The 21457-nt window shown below is 40.3% G+C and overlaps 1 protein-coding gene across 3 annotated transcripts in view; it reads left to right on the top strand.

Annotated features, from left to right (window-relative positions):
* The window catches only part of LOC114661132 (ankyrin repeat and fibronectin type-III domain-containing protein 1), a 261597-nt gene that overhangs the window by 145639 nt on the left and 94501 nt on the right, over positions 1 to 21457 (top strand). The window contains exons 1-2 of one of the 3 annotated variants that reach the window (XM_028814281.2): positions 5319 to 5618; positions 9459 to 9499. Coding sequence is in view for 1 of the 3 variants with exons in the window: in XM_051933396.1 (XP_051789356.1) it covers positions 9459 to 9499 (41 nt within the window). In the remaining 2 variants the exon portion in view is untranslated. Of the gene's footprint in view, positions 1 to 5318; positions 5619 to 9458; positions 9500 to 21457 lie in introns of those variants that run through there. The other 2 variants (XM_051933397.1, XM_051933396.1) reach the window with 2 other exon arrangements.

Genomic DNA, 21457 nt, shown 5'->3' on the forward strand with positions numbered 1-21457 from the left:
ACTTGAGAACTAATGTATGCTCATCAGGAAGTACAATGCATATAACGCAGCGAGAAGGAATAAGGAACATGGGAGTGTTTGGACCTCACAAACACAAGAAAAACTTGTCTGTCTGATGTTTCGTGTTTTATGTATCAAGAAAGAATGAAAAAAAGAAACAAGGGTAGAGATTGCAGCTGAGCTCTGTGTACTTGTTAAACCTTTTTACAGCCAGCTCTGTCAGGCGGCACATTATTGGTTGTGCTGGAAGGTCAATATGCAGTTATGTAATCTGGCATGCCCAGCAATTTTCAGTTGTGTAAATTGACATTGTCTGGTGATGAGATAAGCAGCTGCACTCAGTCACTCAGTAAGTCTGACATACTCTATGTCTAGTAGTCACAAACCTTGACATTGGCTTTAAGTGAATTGAAAACTTCAAATTGATCCTGTGGAATATGACCTGGACACAGACAGGCAGACACGTTTGATGTACCCCACACACGTTTATTGTGTTCTTCCATCATACAATAAGTACTCTCACAAACCCCAATACTCCAAAGTTCTGACCAATACACGATACCTTCAGGCCACCTACTTCATTCCTCCGAGACCTTGTCCACTCTTCTCTCCCGACTCAAGTCATCCTCTGAAGGGAGGCGGCCCCTTTATATAAGCACCCGGATGTGTTCCAGGTGTGTTCCCGGCAATCTCCCACCGACACGCCCCAGTGTGGCAGAAGTGCCAGCTGTATCCCTGGAAGCACTCCGGGTGTCCCTGCTCGTCTTCCCCCCAGCACTTCTGGGTGTGGCAGAAGTGCTGAGGTCCAGGGTCCTACAGGTATTGGGGTTCCCCCTGGCGGTGACCACGGGCACCTACAGGGTCAAGCTTCCCAGCTCTGTACCTGTGGCCCCCAGGACGGTTGCACCCTCGTGGTCTTCTTGGGCGTCCCGGCTGGGTACCACCCCTATCCGGGTACCACAATCCCATGAGAATGTGTATGTGAGTATACTCCCTATCCATGGTTCATACCTTAGCTCCAGCACTTCTGTATAGGCTCTAACTTCCATGGCCCTGAACTAGATTAAATGGACACAGAACAGTACCAGTAATCTGGGACTGGAGTATGAAGACAAAGGATAGATGCAAAAAAATAAATGCCCACTGCACTGTATAGTTTTTACCGAAACTCTGTGAGAATTTCATCACTACTTATTTTAATGGAATAAACTGAAAAATGTTGATAACCAACATAATAAAAAAAAGAGAAAAAAACATTTTCTAACTCTAGTCACAATTTAATGCTTGAGTCAATACAACAAAATACAGTTAGTAGGGCTCTGCACCATTATCATTCTGTGGTGAAGGAAAAAATGTTATCAGAGCCCCAAGTTTGGAAGGCCAGGAATCAAACAGGCATGAGTGTGATTCCTGGACAAAGCAACCTGCGGCAATCATAGCAGGAAATAATCATGATAGATAGATAGATAGATAGATAGATAGATAGATAGATAGATAGATAGATAGATAGATAGATAGATATCCTAAGGGGGAAATTTTACCTGTTTATAAATGTCCAATTAATAAATAGTATAATAAACAAGAACAATCCCAACTCAAATATGCACCAAAATTATATAAAATAAAGAAAACACCTGGCCTGGCTAAAGATTTTAATATTATCAATAATAATCTATCCAATGTGTTGTTGCAGGCTTTATCCCAAAATGTTCTTTTTGATTCATTGTTTTGATGTACTGTTTAATTTCCCTTATATTGTCTTACCTTTTTCATAAATTTACTTTGTATTCTATCATGTTTTATATTAAATCTCCCACAACACATATCTGGGATTTCTGTCAACAGTACATTTATTTAGCATTACCATAACCTCATATGATGGGTGGCGCAGTGGTAGCACTGCTGCCTCGCAGTAAGGAGACCTGGGTTCGCTTCCCGGGTCCTCCCTGTGTCTGTGTGGGTTTCCTTCCACAGTCCAAAGACATGCAGGTTAGGTGCATTGGTGATCCTAAATTGTGCTTGGTGTGTGTGTGTGTCCTGCGGTGGGCTGGGATTGGCTCCCATAGACCCCTGTGACTCAGTGTTAGGATATAATGGGTTGGAAAATGGATGGATAACCTCATATGAGCCACTTGAGACTTAGTTTTGCTCACATCGTTAGAGTCCACATGCATAGTACAATGAGGTCCCACTGCTTTGTTCACAATTTGCATTTAAGGTTTCAGTATTTTAATCTATGTGTCCATTTAGGCTTCTGGAGATAGACACCGCAAATTTTCTAGTTAATGCCACTTAATGATATGTTTCTGAAGTTATGGATATCAAATTATTCCGCTTTTCACTTCTTGGAATGTTCCTATACTGTAGTTTTTATTCATTTAAGTCAATAAGCAGTTTCTTCCATGTTTTTTTAAGAGCTTTCCAGTGTTTGCATACCCTGGCAAAATGTGACTCACAGCCTCTACAAATAATTTTTAATATTCATTTCATGTTTTTATTAAGTAAGTCTAGCTGAGAAACCATTTACTGTATATGCAGCAGAGCAGTCAAAGTGAGTGTTCTTCATATAAACATCTATAGGTTCTAGTGGTGCCATCCATGATGGTGAGAATATTATCATTGCAAACACTTCATACACTGGTGATCATGCTTCTGCTGAAATTACTTCATTGACAAGAAGAACAGGACATTTGCTACATAAATAAAATGAATTTTCGACCATAACCAAAGTGGCAAATGTCATCCTAACAACACAATGATAAGAAATCCATCTATCCATTTTCAAACTCAAATTTCCAGTTGAGAGTCATTTGGAATAACCACAATAAACTCTGGTGGGGGCAGCAGTCCATTGAATCATTGCTGTAACCATTAATTGAAAATGACACAAGACTCTAAGTGTCTATTTGAAGCCTGAAAGGAAAACAAAAATAAAGGTCATCTCAGTGTTTTTTGTACACTTGTCACAGGAAATCCCAAAGCCCAGGAGTAACAAACTCTTATCAAAGAGTGCAGATGCCTTTTAGAGTCTATTGTCTCTGCTTGAATTAACAACTGTTGCCATGTCATTTGAAAGGCTATTTGGACCTACTACAGCTTGTCTATTGGACGATGACTGGAGTAGAAGATGCTATGACCTGTTTGGTCATCAAGGCTTATCCCCATCAGGGCAAAGCTTGCAGCCCTGTGAGAAGGGTGTTTTTGGATGTCTCAAGTGCCATTAATGCCATCCAACCATCCCTGTTAAGGGGTAAACTCAGAGATATGCAGGTGGATGATGGTGTGGATCAAGGGCCGTGTGAGCAACACTGGAGCACCACTAGGAACAGGCCTGTCTCCTTTTCTGTACCCATGTACACCTCTGACTACAAATATAACACCAGGTCATGTTACTATCAGAAATTCTTTGATGATTCTGCGCTAATGGTGAGTATTGACAAGGGGGTTAAGACAGAGGAGAGGAGTCAGGTGGCGGACTTTGAGACTTGTCTGCTTAACTTAGCATTAGCAAAAACAAGGAACTGATACTTGACCTTTGAACACTGATCACTATTCAAGGAGAGGCTGTGGAAGTTTTGCACTGCAACCAGTACTTGGGAGTCCACATCAAGAAGAAAGGGCAGAGCAAACTGTTCTTACTGAGGAAAATGAGCTCCTTAAGTGTGGACAGTGACAGCCTTTACATCTTCTACAACTCTGCGATGGCCAGTACGTTTTTTTACGTTGACTTGTATTGGGCCAACAACATCACTTCAGGGGAGGCCCACTGAATCAACAAGCTAATTAAAAGGGCAGGCTCAATTATAGGACACACTCTCCACCTGTTAGAAGTAGTAGCAAAGAAGAGAACAAAAACAAAACTGACAGCCATTATGAACAATGCTACACATCCTCTCTCTGACACACTAACACGAAGGACTTTCAGTGAACCAATTATTCAGCAGAATGTCAAGAAATGCAACTTGAGAGTCTATCTATTTATCTGTCTATCTATCTATCTGAAATAGTTCCTTTCATGCCTACCTATTGATTGATCAAGAGTGTATTCTGAAAGTATTCAGACCTGTTCACTTTCTGCTCACTTTGTTTTGTAGATTTTATTTTAGAGGGCTAAATGTCCCATTTTTGCTCATGCATCTGCACTTAATAATGCATAATTGAAAGTAGAAAACATGCTTTCAGAAAGGTTTGCAGATTTTTGAAAAACCAAAAACTGAAATCTATTTATATAAGTGTTCAGACCCTTTGCCGTAGCACTGCAAATTGTACGTCAGGTTCATCCTGTTTGCTTTAATTCTCCTTTAGATGTGTCTAGAACTTGATTGGAATCCACCTGTGGTAACCTGAACTGCTTGCACATTGTTTAGAAAGGCACATGTGTATACCGTTTATTGAAGGTGCCACAATTCACACTGCATGTCAGGACAAAAACCAAGCCATGAAGTCTAAGAAACTCTCTGTAGACCTCTTGTGATGAGGCATAAATCTGGGCAAGGTGATAAAAACATTTCTAAAACTTAGAGGGTTCCCTAGGTTGTTAGTACATTTGCAAAACTGTCTGAAAACATATTTTCACTTTGTCAGTATTGGTTGTGGAGGGTAGATTGATGGACAAAAATGGTAAATTTACCCATTTAAAGTTAAATCTACAACACAAGGAAGTGTGCAGAGATTGAAGGGTTCTGAATATTTTCTGAATCCACTCTATCTATCTATCTATCTATTGACTGTTTTTCTTTAGGAACTTTTGTACTTACTGTAATATTACTTTTAAGTTTAATAAATCTCCAAACAAAAAAAAAAATAATTTGATTTGATGTGTGTCTATGTGTGTATGAGAGTGTTTGACCAGAGTATACACCAGTGTCCAATGCACCTGGGAAACACTCTGGTTCTCCTTTGCTTCTGTACTAGAATAAATGGGTTTGAAAAATAGAGAATAAAAATATATATTGACTACACAATACTACATGATTCGCATCAAACACGATGCAGATGAAAAATATTAGCAACAACATCCACTCTGCCTGCTTCTGCTGTGACAGAACAGACACATGAATCTGGCAAAATAAGTAAGACATTGTTATGCCCAGTGCATTGTGCTTTGTGTGCCACACAATGTGAACAATGTTGTCCTTAATACAACTTAAGCCTTAGAAACCTTAAGGCTCAGGTATTACTCTTGTTACTCTTTGTGTAGTCTGCAGGAAATTTATGGGAAGTTTTCAAAAAAACAGTTAACGCCACTACAGAGAGGACAGCAAACGAATGAGAAAGACAAATGAATGGAGGTTGTGAGCCGCGTCTCTCCCGTGCCTTCCCATTAGTATTCACTCCCTTGCCTGCTAGTCCGAGGGCTGTCCTGCACTGCCTCCTCTCTCAGGCAAGCTTATCTCCTGGCAACCACATTCAAACTACAACAACTCTGCATGGGACATGTGAGCGCGCTCCCTAGCTTGGAGGGACTCAGCAAGCAAGCCAGAAAGCAAGCCAGCAAGCAAGAGACTTAAGGGGAAAAATTCCAAAAAAAAAATATAATTAAAAAAAAAATCACGGCAACCAATGAACAGGCCAAGAGACAGCGGCTGTGGCAGGTGAGCTTACAGGACGCGCTGAAGGTATGTGAGAGCGTGGCAGGGGGAGGGTGGAGCTGTTGGACTGTGACCCACGCAGTCACAATAGGGTGGTGGAAGTGGTGTTGGGGGGGGGGGCTGCAGGGGTTTGGGCAGACGGTGGGAATATATGGCTCCTGAGAGTCAAAAGCTTCCCCTCTCTTGCTAGCTTTTGGGGCTCTTTTGCACCTTAGGAAAGGAGCACAAACTTGTTCTTCTTTGAGCACAGGCCTCAGACAAGAGTGAAATGGGCTGCTTACATGCCTTTGACAATCAAGATGCTACTGTTGTGCTGTAGCCTGGCAGTGTCACCCTAGCACACTTTCTGCCAGTGGGCCCGGTAAAATACAAGATGGCTTTTTCAAGATTGGTGTTCACATTTACTAAGTGTGCTGAACAATACATAGAGAGGAATTCTAAAAGGCTACACACTGAATAGTTTGCATGGGATGAGGTGATGAGAGAGGGTAATAGTCAACAAATGATAAACAAAAATAAGGTTTTCTGTAGAAGTTCATTAAGTGCTTTTTGGCCATAACATATGCCCATCTGCAAAAATCTATCAGCTACACCTGCTTTCTCCAGTTCTGGTTTCCAGCAGCATCAGGCCAGGATGATGCCCAATATAGCCAACTCTGGACGGGCTGCCAGTCCACTATATGCATGGGATGATGGACTGTTACTCACACAGACATCACTAAAACATTCAGTCTCCAAATAGAAATGGAACAGGCCAGAATTAAACCTCTACAGCTGTAAGACACTAAGGATAATCATTGTCCCACCTTGTTACTCTGTAAGACACTACTTAGGTTTATCAGTACTAGGGTGTTGTACCGTGTTAGCCATTATGAATGTAGAGAAAAGCAAAATGACACCTTTTATTGGCTAACTAAAAAGATTACAATATGCAAGCTTTCGAGGCAACTCAGGCCCCTTCTTCAGGCAAGATGTAATCAATGCCTGAAGAAGGGGCCTGAGTTGCCTCGAAAGCTTGCATATTGTAATCTTTTTAGTTAGCCAAAAAAAAAGGTGTCATTTTGCTTGGCCTTTCCCCTTAGGTTTATTATACTGCCTTCATTTTACTGCATTCAATATTACACATAATACTGTGAACCACACCAGAAAAATCTGATTAAAATGGTGAAAACACAATGACTGAATATTATTTTTTCCCCACTCCACTTCATGTCCATAAATGTGTTGACAGATCCTGCTTCTGGCTGTCAGTGTATGAAGATTGTGAAGGCTCGTCTACTGGCTAGAACTTGTATCACCACCTCTTTTGTTTGTGTGGGAAGTGCAGGGTTCAGCATAACTTCCACTGCTAAGGTCTACACAAAGCATTGTTGATGCAGCCTGAGGCAGACGGCTGCCTTTCAGTGATGAGCAGCTTTTAAGTAGTCACTATCTGTTTAGACCTCACAGAAGGGAGAAATGAGGACATAAGGCAGGCACTGCAGAGCACTTATGGAAACAAATCTCAGTCATACATCTCATCTTGTGAAAACGTCTGTCTGTCAGAAAAGATCTTTTAATATAGCACCTTTCATAGTGAGTAAAATATGATAAATTCTGAATTAGCGTAAGCCACACTAATTCAGGATGTTAATAAGAAATGTAATGATTTACTACATGTGGTAGAAATACATAATAAACAAGAATACAGTAGTTGTGCCAGATATATGAAATATTAAAATGTATCCTTCAATTTAAATATTTAAAATCTGAATATTCTCAATTGGGCGGCACGGTGGCACAGTGGGTAGCGCTGCTGCCTCGCAGTTGGGACACCTGGGGACCTGGGTTCGCTTCCTGGGTCCTCCCTGCGTGGAGTTTGCATGTTCTCCCCGTGTCTGCATGGGTTTGCTCCGGTTTCCTCCCACAGTCCAAAGACATGCAGGTTAGGTGGATTGGTGATTGTAAATTGGCCCTAGTGTGTGCTTGGTGTGTTTGTGTGTGTCCTGTGGTGGGTTGGCACCCTGCCCGGGATTGGTTCCTGCCTTGTGCCCTGTGTTGGCTGGGATTGGCTCCTGTGACCCTGTGTTCGGATTCAGCGGGTTGGACAATGGATGGATGGATATTCTCAATTGTAATAAGAAAGTGTCATTTTGCTTCACTTCTCATTGCACTCAACTGCAATAAAAATTTGTCATTTTTCACCATCTGATAGGTCCATAGTGGGCTAGATCCTCTTGAAGAATCAAAAATAACATCATACTCATAATCCCTCACCTGGAAATAATCTAAAGCAATACACCGTATGCTTATGCTTGAAATGTATCACTTTTAACCTTTTGGGAGTGGCTCTTACAGAGCTAGGACCACCAGTAAAGAATGAAATATCAAAATATTATCATATTTATGATCAGCAACCTTGAAGCAGCGAAAAATGACAAATGACATGCTTCCGTTACCTACCCCCATTTCTTCAAAGATTTGTAAAAAGAAATAACTTTGGTTGGGGTTCATTTGTTTCGAACCAAGTCTTGTGAAACTTGACTTATTTGTATGGAATGTTATTTTATTTTAATAAAATCAATAAAATCCAAAATAAAACAAAAAAAAAAAAATGAAATAATTTTGACTCCTGGTATCACATTAGGGGGTCGGTTGAAGGGGCATGCACAGTTTCGAGTCCTTCTGATCATTTTTATTGAAGAGACATATTCATTTACTCTTTACAATAAGGGTGTAATTTTCTGTTGAAAATATGGTGCAAACATGTTCTAAGATTAAGGATTTTTGAGTCTATAGGGACAGCAATAGGAAAGGGACCCTCAAAAAGATCAACATCTTGCATAACTAGACATCAAGCAAGTCCAATGGTATGTCATATGTAGTGGATTTCTATACACTTCTGGTTATAATCCCTTGCCTGTTTAACTCCTTTCCTGGTCATTCTATTCAAATTTGGTTACATCCCATGCTAACTTAACAAGCATGTTGAACCATTACTAGCTTCTGGATATTTAGGTATATTTGACTCATTATTTCATATTAAAACTTTTTCTTTCTCTAATCTCTAGGGGGATAGGGAAAGAGAATGGGTGTCTGATAGTTTTAATAGGATTTTGTACTACCGTATATGTCTCAGTGGGTTGTCAATTACTCAATGTAATGTGTATATATGTAAAATGGAGGTAATGTTTTTGAAGTTATATCACAAATGCGGTGTGTGTGATCAGAGGTTTCATATCCCAAAAATGGAATACAGTAGCTAGATCAGGATCTGTTAGACCTTTTCATGTGCACACTAAATAAAAATGATTTAGATGGGACCCAATACACAGGTGGCAAAGGTGTTCAGATTAAAAGATGAACAATTACAGTAGATGGCTACAGTGAGATTAAAGTCAGGTTTCATATAAGGAGATATAGAGCACAACTGGAAGATAAGGCAGAAGAAGGTTAATGCAAACAGTTGGAGATATTTTTGACACTGAAAAAATTCCACGTTTGGTGGGTGTTATCTATCTGTGGACTGCACAGTCACTTTATTCACAGTAAAGTCTGGCTGGAGCCTTGCAGCATCCTCTGCTTGTTGCCCATTTTGGTTATCAATTGAGGTGTCACTGCTTACATGTAATCACAGAGGTAATGTAAATGTGGACCTTTTTTCCACATCTGACTGCACTTTCTCAACACAAAAATAACAGTAACCAGCAAAGCAAACAGCCAGAATGAAAGGCATTTCAGTCAGTGGCCTTCTCACTTTATAGCAAATCAATCTACTGTTGTGTTAGTTCATTGCTTTCTGCTGTATCTTCTACATACTGCTTATTTTGTTCTAATGAGCATGTTGCTGGCAAAAGCCAAAGTATGATCAATGTTTTTCTTTTTCAGAGCCTGGGTTCTGCTGATAGGAAGGATTCTCAACAGAGAAGGTAAGACTGAGGAAGAATGGAATTTCTTAAGAATGAGTAAATGTGAATTGTAAAACACATTGTGAATGCATGTGCCATATAACGTGTGGGCAAACCAGTGGTCAGGACTTCAGTGTTTTATGTGTTAGAAACTAAGCTGATTGTGATGAAAGTGTTTCTTCATGTTTGCATGTGGGCTCTTCTAGTGATAGGCAAGTTTGACTTTAGTGTCATCATTAGAGAGGTTTGGGGTTTGGCAGAGTGTTTTGGGGGTGGCTCCAGGTTGATCCCTAGGGAAGCTGTACTAATTGTAAAAAATCAGTTGATCACATTTTGAATTATCTTCAATTTTTTGGGGCACCCATATACAGTACAGAGTCTTGGCTTGGCACTGGGCGCAATATAGGGTGCCAATCCACCAGAAGACCTACCCTTGAACCCATGGACATTCTAATTTCTCGTTATTGGACTATGTGTGGGCGGCACGGTGGCGCAGTGGGTAGCGCTGCTGCCTCACAGTTGGGAGACCTGGGGACCTGGGTTTGCTTCCCGGGTCCACCCTGCGTGGAGTTTGCATGTTCTCCCCGTGTCTGCGTGGGTTTCCTCCGGGCACTCCGGTTTCCTCCCACAGTCCAAAGACATGCAGGTTAGGTGGATTGGCAATTCTAAATTGGCCCTAGTGTGTGCTTGGTGTGTGGGTGTGTTTGTGTGTGCCCTGCGGTGGGTTGGCACCCTGCCCGGGATTGGTTCCTGCCTTGTGCCCTGTGTTGGCTGGGATTGGCTCCAGCAGACCCCCATGACCCTGTGTTCGGATTCAGCGGGTTGGAAAATGGATGGATGGATGGATGGACTATGTGTGAAGAGACGGTAATCAAAAAGACTATCTCCTAATGCTCTGACTGGGCCATTTCAACTTCTGCATCACTCATTGAAATCAATGTCTTCAATATAGTTAAAATTAAATGACTTCAAGATAATATAGGACAAGGGGGAATCTCAGATTGTTATTACAGAAAGTGAGGCTATCTAGGTCATAAAGTCTCCTAGCTAAATGGGTGCAGAAAGATACTAGGAAGGTGGCTTTCCTGTTATAATAAATAGTAATGAAATATTTCTATAGTTGTGCATTCTGCAAGAGACCATAAGATAACCATGCAAGAATTCACATTGGACAGCAAGTGTCCTCTGGTGTCTCCGTTCAGCTGATTAGGTGTGCCTTGAGTGTTCTGCACATTGTGCTTCCAGGCTTTCTCCACTTTTTAAATCTGTCAAATGATGCCAATTGCATGGTAATTTTGGCATGTCTATGATCTCGCATGTGTAGGATATGCCTGACCAGACAGATTCTGCCCTGTGTAATTATTTCCTATAACTTCTGGAGTCCACTAGGCCTCAGGCTTTCATCATTCATTTTGTGTTGTTTATAGCTAAAACCAAGAGTTCATTGGAAGCATCTTTCATGAAACACATTTAGTTGCCTGACCACTTTTGCTGTATATACAGTAGGTACAGCTTTATTTTAGTTCTGATGTTCTTTGATGAACTCTTTGATGATTCCCTGAAATACTGATGCTGCATTGCCAGTTCGATAGTTCACATCTTTCTCCACACTGCCCGGGTAGATGAATTACTGAGTGCTTTTGAGACTTTGTCTCTGATCTGTATACAGTACGTGTGTCAGACTGCAGGTTAATGAGCATGATCTTTGTTTAATCTATGTTTATATGTAGTTCTATTTTATTAACATTTTCCTGTACAGTTTTCTATTTGTGAGCTCTTGAGGTTGCATGGTATTATACAGAATTTATGCTGATCTCAATAAGCTGTTTGGTTAGATTTTTCATTGATCTCTATGGAGACTTTCAACACTGTGACTCAGAATGTTGCTTTATGAAAAGGAAGAGAATTTTGGTTGGGTTACATAACAAAATGCTGAATTCAGACACAGATTTTTAACATTCTGAAGCTTATAGGGTTTTCCTGCTATAATGTCCAGGTCTTCTCCGTGCCAGCTATTCTCTTGTGAAAGAAGTATTATTGAGTTCTAAATATTTTCTGGAAAGAAAAGCCCATTACTTTTTGTTTTTATTCAGATGATGCTTTTACCTTAAGCCTCATATAAGTCACAGTTGTTTCCAGATTTCTACAACTGGAGTACGGCCATGTTAAGTGACTTACTCAGAGTCACATATTGATTAAGTGTTAAAGACTGAACCAGCAACCTTTGTGTTGTAGCTCAAAACTGGACTGCAGGTTATTTAACATATGTTTTCTGTAGTTAGTGAAAATAAAGGTTAAAAGTTATTTCCACTCTGAAAAGAAGAGAAAGTTTAAGACACAATGTTTTGGCTGTATAGCCTTCATCAGATGTGTTACTGAAAAGGAAAGAGTAGGTGACAGTTATAGGAGAGCAGGAGGGAACAAAGCCGGGGCAGATGAAAGAAGAAAAGGTGAGGGTAGGTGAGAAAAATCTGTCATTAAAGAAGGTAAAGGGAGAGATTAAAATGTTAGTTGGTCACTAACACCTGGAGAAATAACTATGTGATCCCAGGCTGAGAATGAGCTCAGCCTTTTCCATTTTTCTTTGAAAAGTGTCTTTGAAGCCCTGTAAAAGATCACAAAGAGAGAGATCTGTGGGGCTATGATTAAAGGATGTGAAGTGATCTTCAAGGGATCAAAACATGCTTAATGAAACAGTCACATCCTAAAAGAAATGCAATAAATATGATTTTGAAACTGGCCCGTTGTTTAATATTGATAGAACATATATAACCATATTGTTGGCAGCCTTTTTGTAAGTGACATAACAGCTCCTGTTACAGCTCAAAGTACCTGCTGAGGAATGTGGCTCTCATCTGTGAAGTGAGCTGCGGATGAGAAGTTTGCTTAGGTTAGATGGGTGACAGGAGATCAAGGGAAGGTTAGAAACAAAGCCTCCTGTGGAGGGATCAGTCCGCAAAATGTGGAAAATTTGCTTGATGCCCATAGGAGAGACAGAGTGTTACAGTGAAATGGGAGCACCAGCAGAATGTGGGTTTCATTATTTAGGTTTCTTCTACAGTGGATGTTACAAAGTCTACTTTTGGCTTGATTGGGGGTCCTAACCACAATAAGAGTAGGGTATCCTCTATGGATGAAGAAACTCCTTGTTCTGAGTGCTTCGACAGACAGACAGACAGACAGACAGACAGACAGACAGACAGACAGACAGACAGACAGACAGACAGACAGACAGACAGATAGATAGATAGATAGATAGATAGATAGATAGATAGATAGATAGATAGATAGATAGATAGATAGATAGATAGATAGTGCGAGGCAGGTATAACAGACAATAATCTTGTATAATGTTAACATTTACCCAAACCCCCCCCGGGGTGGAATTGAAGAGTCGCATAGTGTGGGGGAGGAACGATCTCCTCAGTCTGTCAGTGGAGCAGGACGGTGACAGCAGTCTGTCGCTGAAGCTGCTCTTCTGTCTGGAGATGATCCTGTTTAGTGGATTCTCCATGATTGACAGGAGTCTGCTCAGTGCCCGTCACTGCGCCACAGATGTCAAACTGTCCAGCTCTGTGCCTACAATAGAGCCTGCCTTCCTCACTAGTTTGTCCAGGCATGAGGTTTCCATCTTCTTTATGCTGCCTCTCCAGCACACCACCATGCAGAAGAGGGCACTCGCCACAACCGTCTGATAGAACATCTGCAGCATCTTATTGCAGATGTTGAAAGACGCCAGCCTTCTAAAGAAGTATAGTCGGCTGTGTTCTCTCTTGCACAGAGCATCGGTATTGTCAGTCCAGTCCAGTTTATCATGCAGCTGCACTCCCAGGTATTTATAGGTCTGCACCCTCTGCACACAGTCACCTCTGATAATCACAGGGCCTGGGCCTCCTAAAATCCACCACCAGCTCCTTGGTTTTGCTGGTGTTCAGTTGTAGGTGGTTTGAGTCGCACCATTTAACAAAGTCCTTGATTAGGTTCCTATACTCCTCCTCCTGCCCACTCCTGATGCAGCCCATGATAGCAGAGTCATCAACGAACTTTTTCACGTGGCAGGACTCTGAGTTATATTGGAAGTCCGATGTATATAAGCTGAACAGGACCGGAGAAAGCACAGTCCCCTGCGGCGCTCCTGTGCTGCTGACTACAATGTCATACCTGCAGTTTCCGAGACGCACACACTGAGGTCTTTCTGTAAGATAGTCCATGCCACCAGGTATGAATCTACTCCCATCTCTGTCAGCTTGTCACTAAGGAGCCGAGGTTGGATGGTGCTAAAGGCACCAGAGAAGTCCAGAAACATAATTCTTACAGCACCACTGCCTCTGTCCAAGTGGGAGCGGGATCGGTGTAGCATACAGATGATGGCATCCTCCGCTCCCACCTTCTCCTGGTATGCGAACTGCAGAGGGTCGAGGGCGTGGTGGACCTGTGGCCTCAGATGTCCTGCACCACCACCGTGCAAGTGGCCGAAAGTTTTTAGCATGCTAGGAATAGAAGAACCTATAGAGGAGGTAACTATGTGTGTCAGCTGACTTGTAATAGACAGAGGTTTTAAGTCCAGGAAATCCGATAGAATGACTGATATCTAAAAATGATAGAGCTGTGGTATAAACATTGACTGTAAACTTGAGTGATGGATGGAAACTAATGAAATCAATTATGAATTATTGTAGTTTGCTTCAGGAGCAATTTGCAGAACCAATACATCATCCATATCTTTTGTACAGGTCCGGTAGAAAACCCATGTAGGAAGAAAAAAAACACTCTTCTAATCAGTCAAAGAAGATGTTGGCATAGCTTTAACATTTTCTATAGTGTTTAGTTGTTTGCAAATTTTTATAACTGGCATGCTGGCAAGCTAGTTGACTCATCTTGGGTCACACATTGAATCAGCAACCATGCACTTTACAGTTCAGCTCAGTAAGTCTTGATTTGATAAGTGGTAGTACAACTTGTGGACAGTCCGATAAACATGTTGTGAAGTCATCTGAGCAATTAAGCAATTGTTGCATCATTGTAGGCCAATTGACAAAGAGGATGTTCTGGGATACCAGCAACAGAGACTCATTTACCGTAATAAACAAATGAATTTCTGATATCCAAACAGAGTTATAGAAAGCCATTAGGTGGCAGTAGCAGCCAGGCATATTTGGAGGCATTATCATTAAGGTCAAAGGTCTTTCCTCATGTCACACTGGACTGAGAAAAGTGTATATACAGGGGCCACTGAGAAAATTAGTAAATGTGGAGGTGAAGCTTAGCTGCAGCCTGACAACTTTATTGCTGCTAATCAGCATTTCTGAGGCTTCAAATGACACTAGTTTGGGTTAGGTGGCCACTTTCAGCTGTTGGCCGGGTAACAGTAAACATTTCACAAAGCAAAAGTCAGTGGACTTGGGAACAATGCTGAAAAATGCCAGACTGCTGGAATGGAAACTAGCTAGAAAAGATTTTCTGTACAATAATAAAACCAAAAGAATAAGCAAGCAGCTTTCTTGGACTCGCTCCCTTTCTTATTTTCTTTCTGGAGACGAAATAGGCTTGTTGAAGCAATGGCGGACGCTGCTTTGAAGTGGTTTGGCTTGGGAATCCCTCTGATGTTCCCAAGCACAGTATGTCTGCCAGACTCGGCGGCAGGAGAAACTGAGCTTGTTTGGAAAAGGTACTAAAGCCAACTTTTTCTTTTTTTTTTATTATTTTGTGAGGGGGCTGGTTAATCTTTAATTTTACACGCTGTCTCTTTAAAGAAAGTGAAGTGCTGAAGAGCAAATGGCCCAAAGAGAGAGCCTTCCTAAGGCATGTGCTGGGTGATACATTAAAACAATTGAGTTAGAAAACTATTTTCATTTTTTAACTTTTACCCATATTTTCAAAAAATAAAGAAATCAATGCAGATAAATCACATGAAAGTTCCAGATCAATGATTTTATTGAATGTAAGCATAGTGAGTGAGTTTTAAAAAAATAACAAGTTAGACATTGTCATGGTTTGAGTTGCCCCTTTGATCCGCACAGAATACAAAGATGCCTTAACAGTCAAGTATTAGCAGAAGGAGTGCACAAAAGTCCCCTGTCTAGACCCCACAGGCCTGTTCATATACCACATTTTCTCTTCTGTATCACAGTTCCACTTAGTTCTACCTCATCATCTCCTTCTTTGATCACAATTTCTTCAGGCTAACTCAAAGGTTTAATGCAAGTGTGACATTGCTAGACTAGCGGGGTGTCACACCAATATTCCAGTAGCCATAAGGCAGTGTTTTTTATACTGTATGGCAACTTCAAAGCACTGTGCACATTTAAAGCTCTGCCTTACCATTTAAAGTGCTACCATGATACTCTGTTCTCAGTTTACTCTCTTTATCTGAGAGGGCCACTCATTCTTCAGAAATGTTGACAAATTTATTCAAAATCAAAAACTGAAATCTTTAATTGATAGAAGTACTCAGACCCTTAATTCAGTACTTTGTAGAAGCCCCTTTGGCAGCTTTGAGTCTTCTTGGATACGTCTGTACAAGCTTTGCATACCTCCGGTTGGGCAGTTTATCCCATTCATCCTGGAAGATCCGCTCTGTAAGATTTGATGTAAAGTGTTTGTAAACAGCCATCATCAGGTTTCTCCACTGATGTTTTATGGGGGTTCAGTCTTGGCTTTGTCTGGGCCACTGAAAGACACTCAGAGACTTGTCCTAAAGCCACTCCTGTGTTGTCTTTGCATTGTGCTGCAGGCCATTGTCATGCTGAAAGGTGAGCCCTCACTGCAGTCTTGAGGTTATGTGTACTCTGGAGCAGGTTTTCTTTAAGGACCCCACTGTATTTGCCTCCAGTCATCCTTCCCTCAATTCTGACCAGTCTCCCTATCCAATTAAAAAGCACCCCATTAGTATGATGTTGCCACCACCATGCTTCACCCAGGAGATTGTATCAGGCAGGTGATGAGCAGTTCCTGGTCTTCGCCAGAAATAGTGCTTATAGCTCTGCCAAAAGAGTTCAATATTTGTCTTACCAGAGAAATCAACAAGCTCACAGGCCATTTATTAAACTCCATGCTGACTGTCATATGCCTTTTGCTCAAGATCTTTGATCTGGCCACTCTACCATAAACAATTGATTGATGAAGTGCTGCTTAGATGGTCATCCTTCCAAGAGGTTCTCCCATCTCAGCCAAGGACCTCTGAAGCTCTGTTAGAGTGACCAGTGGGTATGTGGTCACCTCCCTGAAAAAGGCCCTTCTTGCCAGGTTATTCAGTTTGGCTAGATGGGCAACTATAGGATTCCTGGTGGTTCCAGACTTCTTCCATTTCATAATGATTGATGCTACCGCGCTCTTGGGAACATGCTTAGCTTTAGAAATGATATAATACCTCTGTCCTGATCTAAGCTTCAACAAAATTTGATTGCAAATATTTATAGGGCGGTCCTTTAACTTGGTTTTTGTCCTGACATGCAGTGTGAATTGCGGGACCTTCTATACACAGGTATATGTGTGCCATTCTAAACAATTTTCAATATATTCAGTTGTCTGTAGGTGGACTTCAATCGCGTTCTAGAGAGATTTCAAAGATAACTAAAACAAATAGGATGCATGTAACCACACAGTTCAAAGTGCCACAGCAAAAGGTGTAAATACTTATTTAAATGTGAGATTTCAGTTTTGTTAATCTGCAAACCTTTCTGAAAACATATTCTCACTTTGTTATTATGAATTATTGAGTGTAGATTGATGGGCAAAAATTATAAATGTATCTGTTTAAAATTAAATGTACAACACAATAAAGTGTGCAGAAAGTAAAGGGATCTGACCACTTTCCAAATCCACTATTAAATAATATCCAGCTGATTGATAATTATGAATTTCTATTCAAAAATGTTTACCTTTTATTACAGACCAAACAGAAAAAGGGCAAGCTCCTTTTAGAATAATCTGTCTGTTTTTCATTTGCAGTGACAGGAGACAGAATGCCACTCCACAGTGGTAAATACTAAATAGGGAATTTTGTACTGGTTCACTTTCAAGTTTGCTTATCTTCTAATCCCAAAATGAGAATTCTTTCAAAAAACCGAATACATTTTACATCTTTTCATCAAACCATCTATTGATTTGTGGCATTCACAAATTAGACAAATATATGAAGCTAGTATGACTGCTTTTGTCAAAATAAGAAGAATAGAATGATTTTTCATCCAGTCTAGTTTAGCACAAAACAAACGTTATTGCTTGAACTGTTCTGTTATGAGAGAACTCAAGGCTACAGATGAATCCCACCCTGACCCCCAAATCGCCAACTCCCCCCCCCCATACCCCGTGCCCCACTGAAGCACCACAACATGGCAGTGCATTTGGCATGGTGGTTTCATATAATATGAGTTTGGAATACATTGTCCTGAATTCTGTGCTATCAGATGAGAGTCGAGTTGTAACCATGTGTTTACTCCAGCAACGGGGCGCTTTCCTTTCCTCACACTCTGAAATGCTGAGGTTTTGGATTGGTTTTCTTTTCTTGATTTCCCAGCAGGAAATATTTCCTGTCAGTAATTATTTAATGCTAAAAGGAAGTTGGTCTGCTGCTTACATTTACACCTTTGCACTCTGGCACAGCTTTTCATACACTAGTATGCTTGCAACTGCAATTTTTAGTCATATGCTACATGTGCCATATTTGCTGTGTGAAAGGTAGTGTTTATGCTTGACAACTGTTTATTTGATGTACAACTACATAACTTTCTAATAAATACCCACAAAGTGTTACAAAAATAGTTGAGAAAATACTGGTATTCCATTCACAACTGGTTCCTTCTTTATGTACCTGATGCTGCCAGTACAGGCACCAGCTTCAAGAGCCTCAACTGGATTAAATACTTGGCTTGATAACGGACGGATGAATGGATGGATGGATGTACTGTATGCTTGAGAGAGAAAAGAACAGGAAAATAAAAAGTCATGAAAAGGTAAACAAAAGAAAATGCTACATTTTAATAGGGAAAACATCAACACCCTTCACACTTCTCAAACATTAATTCATTAAATAAACTACCATATATACTCACGTATAAGTCGCGTCTTGAAACCCGAAAAATTGATCATAAAATCAGACCCTGACTTATACGCCTGTTCAAAAATGTGACACTTAATTTTTTTTTTACATCTTCCTGCCTCCTCCAATCTCACATCAGTTTCTCAGAAGCATCGAACTTTGTTGCAGCAGCGGGGTTACCAATTTCTTTCGCTACTTCAAAGACGTTGAATTTCAAACCAGCTTCATATTTTCTTCTGATCGCATGCTCCATTGTAGATAAGGGATGCTCCTACGATAAAGGTGTATGAGGGTGTGAGATACAAAAAACACAAAGCAGTGCAAACTTCGCTTCGGAATAGTTTGGGTATCACCGTGTGGTCATGTAGGCACAACAGAGAGAGAGAGAGAAAGAGAGAGAGAAAGAGAGAGAGAGAGAGGGAGGTTAGGAGCACACGCTGATACAGTGCATTGCCGCACCCTCATAGAAAAAGAAGGCAGTGTGCTCCATGGTTACTCTCTCAGTTGGGCGTTAGCATATCATAATCCCTAGCGTTAGTTTTCCACATTCAACTTATACGACCGACATTATAAAATACCAGAAATTACACTGTAAAATCAAATCCCGACTTATCCGTGGGAGAATTTATCCATGAGTATATACGGTAACGTAAAATTATATGTTTTAGATATAAAAGTCAGTCCTAATCAGATGTCTTGGAAATTAATTCATTAAATGACAATAAAAAACATGTTTTTTACATGAACAAAGTTAATCTCCTTAGGATTTTGTGAACATGAATTAATAAATTCGCTCATTCATACGTTTATAAAAAACACCAATTTCAATTTTAACAAATACACCTTTTTTTGTATATTACTTACCCTATGTAGTTTGTAGTAATGTCTGAGAAAAAAAATTTAATGTTATGTTTTCATGGAGAATGGACAAAACAATGTTTCTTAAAGAATGTGAGCCAACAGTGACAAATGATGGACAAAAGCAAACAAAAATGTTTATGTGAAACTCTCCCAATACTCGTGTTGAGTAATCCGTATTTCAAATCATCCAGTTGTATACTCACAATGTGCAAAACATGTAGATTTTGCTAAAACATTGTTAAATAAATAACCCCACTAAATGAACGTAGTTCACAAACTGGAAGCCCCTTCACACGGGGGTTGCACATTTGAATTGAAGGCAGGAATCTTAACCAATGAATGAGGGTGAGAAGCTGGTCAATTCAGAAGCGCAATCCCATGTGAAGGGGCTTCCAGCTTATACACTACTATAATTTTCATGGGGTATTTATTTAACAATATTTTAGAATAAAGTACATGTGTTTTACACTTTGTGAGAATGACTTGATGTATGGATAATGCAACATGAGTTACATGCAATTTTTTCATAAACATTTTGATATTGTTTGCTGTTGTCCAGTGTTGGTCACAATTGGCTCCCATTCTATCAGAAACTCTCTTATGTCTGTTATCTATTGAAACATGACATTAAATTTTTTTTCTTGGCAATCACTACAAACTTCACTGGGTAAGTAACATATTAAAAAAATCATTTTTTAGGTAGAATGTTCCTTCAAGAGCTGATTTCAAATAGCAAAAGTCAAATTGCTTTTTGTCAGTGGGCAGCTAATGTAACCATCTTGGGTACTGAGATCTTAGGGGGCCAAAAGGCAGCAAAAGATGTGATGCATATGCAGTACAGCATCTTGTTAGAAGGCTACAGTGTTACTAAGCCTACAGATGTGCAATAGGGCTTTATATGCCCATACTTGTGAGTCTTGTGTTTCTTCCATGTGAGTCATGTGTGCTTTCTTTGTCTCTCCTCTGTCCTACCATTTTTACAGCCGCCTTTCTGAAGAAAGCACATTCTGAAGTTGAAGACTACAGAGTTCTTTATGGGTGTAGTCTTTGCATGATGCACTGGCTGCATGAATCCAGTGATTAATCATGTAGTGCAATGTCTATGGATTGAATGGCTACATTGTGAGAAAAATACAAAAAGTAGGATTTGGGCCCATATTGGGTAACTTTTCCATCAGCTATTGGCTCAAGATACCTTCTAGAGGTTCACATTTTCCCTTTTGTCACACCAGGGATGTTTATATGAAGTATATGGTCCAAGATGACTCACATGCATTTATGGTGAGGATCTGATGATTAGACAAATCGAAAGTTAAACAAAATGATAAAAGTTGTTCTTTAGGATTGGCAGTAAGTAGCTGTAAAAAAACTATATAAGGATCACAATGTACTCAGTACAGGACAGACCTACCTGCATTTCTACCATATAACTGCATGCTTCTCAGCCAACCCACTTAGAGAAAAAACAACATAAAGGAACTTCAGTTTATCAAGCAAAGCTTCCTCATTGTGGAATGGTGATGTCAGTGTACTGCTCTTGGAACAGGTTCACTTCAGAATTCTTTTATAATACTGAATGTAATTATTATTGTAGATGATATGCACTAGGTCAGGCAGCTACATATGGTGAACAGCTGACACTATAGGCACAGTGCAGGCCTTGTGAACTTAATTAGCAGACTGTCCCTGTCCGCTACATCCACAGCTCCTTCTATAATGCGCAGGCATTAACAAGGCATTGAAGAAGGCCTGAATGTACAGATGTCATGGCTTAAGAGATACAAAAGGTTTAACAGACAAGAGGAGACCTTTCAGTCCATCATGTTTGCTGGGTGAGCTGATAGCTAAGTTGTTATATTTTTTAAAAGTTGTCAAGAATGGCACAACCTGCTCTGGGTGAAGGGCTGAGAAACATAATGGCCTGAATATGCGAAGCATAACAAATTAGAACTTTGTAGTCATTAAATTATGGTTTAACAAAAACTGCCTTTAGTTCATTCTGTTTTGACAAATAGTAAAAGCACTGGGCTACACATCTGACTGCATATAAAAATCTACAAACTCACCCTTCAAGATAT

The sequence above is a fragment of the Erpetoichthys calabaricus genome, chromosome 11, assembly GCF_900747795.2.
Source record: "Erpetoichthys calabaricus chromosome 11, fErpCal1.3, whole genome shotgun sequence".
NCBI classification, from domain to species: domain Eukaryota; kingdom Metazoa; phylum Chordata; class Cladistia; order Polypteriformes; family Polypteridae; genus Erpetoichthys; species Erpetoichthys calabaricus.